Source organism: Erithacus rubecula (genome assembly GCF_903797595.1).
Source record: "Erithacus rubecula genome assembly, contig: scaffold_104_arrow_ctg1, whole genome shotgun sequence".
Classification (NCBI taxonomy): Eukaryota; Metazoa; Chordata; class Aves; order Passeriformes; family Muscicapidae; genus Erithacus; species Erithacus rubecula.
Genome location: NW_027636365.1, coordinates 574,745 through 579,770, shown reverse-complemented (window position 1 = coordinate 579,770; position 5,026 = coordinate 574,745). Strand labels below are relative to the sequence as shown.

At 49.9% G+C, this 5,026-nt stretch overlaps 1 protein-coding gene across 1 annotated transcript; it reads left to right on the top strand.

The window, feature by feature from the left end:
• Positions 1–3,385: 3,385 nt before the first annotated feature.
• On the top strand, positions 3,386–4,318 carry LOC306815166 (olfactory receptor 14J1-like; the record flags this gene model as incomplete). Its single annotated transcript, XM_079331796.1, has 1 exon — positions 3,386–4,318. One exon carries the CDS (start codon positions 3,386–3,388, stop codon positions 4,316–4,318), a length of 933 nt encoding a protein of 310 aa, XP_079187922.1.
• Positions 4,319–5,026: the final 708 nt, after the last annotated feature.

Below are 5,026 nucleotides of genomic sequence, written 5' to 3'. Positions count from 1 at the left end.
ACTCTCTACAACTACCTGGACAGAGGTCGTAGTCAGGTGGGGGTCCATCTCTTCTCCTAGACAACCACTGAAAGAATGAGAGGACAAAGACTTAAGATGCCCCAGCAGAAGTTTAGCTTTGACATCGGGAAAAAATTCTGCACTGAATGAGTGATTGGGAAGTGGAATCTTCTGCCCAGGGAGGAGGTGGAGTCACTGTCCCTGATGGCATTTAAAAAAAGAGTGAACATGTCACTCAGTGCCATGGTTTAGTTGATGAGATGATGTTAGGACATAGGTGAATTTAAAGGTCTCAAGGGTCTTTTCCATCTTCATTAATTCTGTGATTCAGTGTCATAATAGACTCCATTGTTCCACGAGGCCCAACAGAGTCACAATTGGCCCCTTGGTTCCATGAGGCCAGGCAGTATCAGAATGGTCCCTTTGTTTCATGGAGAACCACATTCCCTGTATGGTCCCTGTGGTTCCAAGGTCCCCAGAGTGTAACAATGGCCCTTGGTTCCATGAGGTTCCAAAATATCACAGTAGAATCCTCAATTCTGAGAGGCCACACTGTTGTCAAATCTTAAAATATCAGAATAAGACTCCTTGACATCAATTTGGTGTGGAAGAAGACATCATATATTTTTGTCTTAGGTTCAACCTGGAATAACTCCTAACCTTATATGGACAACTGATTCTACAAGTGTGTTGCTTATATTCCATCACCACATGTGTGTAACAATCTACCCATTTCCATAAAACCCAACCAAAATTCCCAAGATTGGTCCTTGTTTTTTCTATTGCTGTCCCCTTAAGCCAAATGTATTCTTCCCCTTCAATTGTCCCTCCTGGAAAAGCAGGCCTGGCATGCCTTGTTCCTGTGATAAGACTTCACAGGAACAGTAAAACTTGAGGTAAAATTTTGGTATCAAGGCCAAGGCTTTGTGTGGCCAGGGAGAGGGAGGTAGGATGCAGAGCTGTCAGCAAAGGAAGGGTCAGTGAGGTGGAGTAGCAGGGGGATGACGACAACCTGCAGGGACAGAGGTGCAAGGTATGGACTGCAGAGGGCAAAGGGATGGGCAGCAGCTGAATGACCCTTCCAGAGCCAACTGCAGCAGCACTTGCCTATGGCTGCTGACCCTGGGCCTGAGGCCAGCAGGGGACAAATGAGCGTTGCTGTGCTGGGGCCTCATTGCCTCCTTGTCCCCGTTCAGCTGCATGGGAGGGTCTGCCCAATGGTCCTGCCCTTGGCATTGCACATCCCCAGAGCCCAGCAGCCCAGGAAGAGTCCTGAGCAATGAGGGAGGGACAGGATGTGCCTTGCCAGGGGCTGGGGCTCAGCCCCTGGCCCTTTGCATTCCTGAAACACATCCAGGTTTACTCAGAGACACCTTTCCAGAGCATCAGAGACACCTTTCCCTTGTTTGTCCCCACCTGTCATCACTGCCTCCAGTGTTTTCCTCTAACTGGAAGCTGGGCACACTTTATCAGTGGTGTCCCTCAGTGGGACCCATTAAAAGTTCAAGAAACTTTGGAGTTTCCATCTCAATTTGAGTTCTCAAAAAGTTTTTTGAGCACTCTCTCAGGGACCGAGTCTCATGTAAACAGCACCAAAGCCCTGAGAGTTTCATTAAAGTCCTTGTGCTGTGTCTGTGCTGCTGAGCTGGGCTGGGCTCCTGGTACAGAGGCAGATCCTGGCTACCATGAAAACATTCAAAAAGACATTTCTGCTGACGAGCAGCTCCTCTCCCAGCCCAGCAGGGCTGAGGGCACTGCCAGCCGGCACTGAGGGGACAGGAGCCAGGCACAGACAAGCTAAAGACAATCAGGGCTAGGAAGACATTTAGTTGAGGTTTCACTTGGTGAAACATCTTTACTGCTCTTGACATGGTGAGTGTGTGGGGGTAATAATGTCTTGGGTTTTAGCTTTTATATTTTCCAGATTCTGTGCTGTTTAGTCTGTTACTCTGAAACTTCATATTACATGTTAATAAGTTCTCTTCATAGGCTAGTTAGACGGAATAATCAATTCCCAGCTACACAATCAAGTACAACCGGTACCCAAAGATCAGAAGGAATGGCTAAGGGCTGAGGGCAAGCCAGGGAGCTGAGACTCCATATCCTGCGACTGTAGTTGGATAATTGACCCCAAGATGTGGATGAACCAAAACTTATAAAAGTGTAAAAATTTGTGAACAGTATCCATCTTGGATTTGACTAGGGTGAGGCCCTGCCAGGCTCTTGCACTGCCCAATGCATACCCTTTCAAAAAATACCTGTTTTATGTCATTTGCTTTGTCAAGTCTCTGTTCCATGTCAGCCTTTCCAGGATGGCTCCTACTGCCAGGGATGGCTGCAGGGGCTGAAGCTGGATCTGCAGCCAGGGCTGCCCAGGGCTGTCCTGCAGAGCAGCTCCTGCAACCCTCAGGGCTCCTGGCCAGCCCAGGGCATGTGCCACCTGCCAGGGACAGCTCTCAGCCTTCCTGGCAGCTCCCCATGCACTGCGGGGAGAAGTTGGAGGTGGAAGGAGCCACCCCCATCAGGGCAGATTCCTCCTGCTGTGGAGATGGTGCTGTATGGCCAGGGCTGCTGTCAGCTTTCTCCTCAAAGGAAGGGAAAGGGGCTGTCAAGCCTGTCTGTGTCACTGACACTCCTGAACTGTCCCACTGGGCATCAGCAGATCTGCCTCACATCTCCCTCACATCATGCCTCCTCACCCTCCTCTGCCTACAGACAGCAACAGCAGCACCTTGGATTGCAACATTTGTGTTAGTCTGAGCTGCCCTTAAGGCCCTGCTGGCAGGGAGATGCCCCTGGGCAGTGTCCTGTGCTGGGAGGGATGTCCAGGGCAGAGCTGAGCCCCCAGGGCTGGGCTGGGCTCTGGGAGCACTGGCAGGGACAAGGCTTGCATAGAGAGAAACAGATCCCAATAGCTATAACTCCAGGCAGCAGAGAGCCAGGTCAGCCCTGGATATCCCTCCATATCAAGCTGCATAGGGAAAGAGAAAAATGTTTAAGGTGATTTTATCTGATACTGGAACCTTCAATGGATCCACTATATTTTTCCAGCACTTTGTAATTCTAATGACCCTGAAATAGTGGGAAGTGTAATGTGCAAAGGGCAGCTGTGTAGGACCAGCAGGTCTGACTGCACTGTGGCACAGGAAGTCCTGTATTTTTTCTCGGATACCCAGTGTTCAGGCTTAGAGAAATGGTAAAGACCAGGCAGTGATTCAGCAGCAAAACCTAAACTCAAAAATAAAAATTTTTAATGAAGTGCCCCTATAGGAAGATAAGATTTTTATGAGGAAACCTAATTGAATTGCACAGGACTGACTCAAAAAAATCTATCCCAGCTTGTCAATGTCTCCTTTCAACAGGACTCCATGGCCAAAGTGAGGAAATGTCCAACAGCAGCTCCATCAGCGACTTCCTTTTACTGGCATTTGCAGACACACGGCAGCTGCAGCTCCTGCACTTCTGCCTCTTCCTGGGCATCTCCCTGGCTGCCCTCCTGGGCAATGGCCTCATCATCAGCGCCGTAGCCTGCAGCCACCACCTGCACACACCCATGTTCTTCTTCCTGCTCAACCTGGCCCTCACTGACTTGGGCTGCATCTGCACCACTGTGCCCAAAGCCATGCACAATTCCCTCTGGAACACCAGGAACATTTCCTATAAAGGATGTGCTGCTCAACTATTTTTCTTTCTCTTCTTTATCTCAGTTGAGTATTTCCTCCTGACCATCATGAGCTACGACCGCTACGTGTCCATCTGCAAACCCCTGCACTACGGGACCCTTCTGGGCAGCAGAGCTTGTGCCCACATGGCAGCAGTTGCCTGGGCCAGTGGCTTTCTCAATGCTCTGCTGCACACAGCCAATACATTTTCCCTGCCCCTATGCCAGGGCAATGCCCTAGGCCAGTTCTTCTGTGAAATCCCACACATCCTCAAGCTCTCCTGCTCAGAATCCTACCTCAGGGAATTTGGACTTCTTGCTGTTACTGTCTCTTTAACTTGCGGATGCTTTATGTTCATTGTTTTCTCCTATGTGCAGATCATCAGGGTTGTGCTGAGGATCCCCTCTGAGCAGGGACGGCACAAAGCCTTTTCCACCTGCCTCCCTCACCTGGCCATTGTCTCCCTGTTCCTCAGTACTGGTGCATTTTCCTACCTGAAGCCCCCCTCCATCTCCTCCACATCCCTGGATCTGTCCCTGTCAGTTCTGTACTCAGTGGTGCCTCCAGCCCTGAACCCCCTCATCTACAGCTTGAGGAACCAGGAGCTCAAGGCAGCAGTGTGGAGACTGATGAGTGAACAATTTCAGACATACTAAACTGTTGGGCAGTTTCTGTAAATCTCTTGTATTAAAGTCAAATTTCATTGTTTTTTTGGTTTGGTTGTGGGGCTTTTATTCAAGGTGTTTTAATGTTTCAACATTTTCCCCAAAAAAACCTCAGCATATGTGCCATTTCTCATATTGATTCTGTCCAGCTTCACTGTGGCTCCAGACTCTCTCAATGATGAGCTGTGCTCTCTGTGGCTTTAAATGCACTAAAGCATCTCCCACTGAAGTTTTCACTAGAGATCCCCCTTTTGTTCCCTTCTCTGGAGCTGCAGCAGCAATGTCTATGTGCAGAGCTGGAGTTGGGTAAGTGCTGGCACAGCAGCTCTGCTCTCGGCCACACAATACCTCATCCAGGCCAGGAGCCATTGGACTTCTTGGCCACCTGGGCACACTGCTGGCTCATGTCCAGCTTGCTGTCCATCAGTGCCCCAGGTCCCCTTCTGCCTGGCTACTGTCTAGCCACTCTGTCCCCAGACTGGAGCGCTACAGGGGTTGTCGTGGCCAAAGTGCAGCACCCCATACTTGGTCTTCTTTAACGTCACCTTGTTGAATTTGGGTGCTGGATCCAACCTGTCCAGGTCCTTCTGCAGAGCCCTCCTACACTCCAGCAGATCCATACTCACACCCACCTTGGTGTCATCTGCATATTTGGTGATGGTGCACTCAATCCCCTTCTCCAGACTGTGTATAAAGATG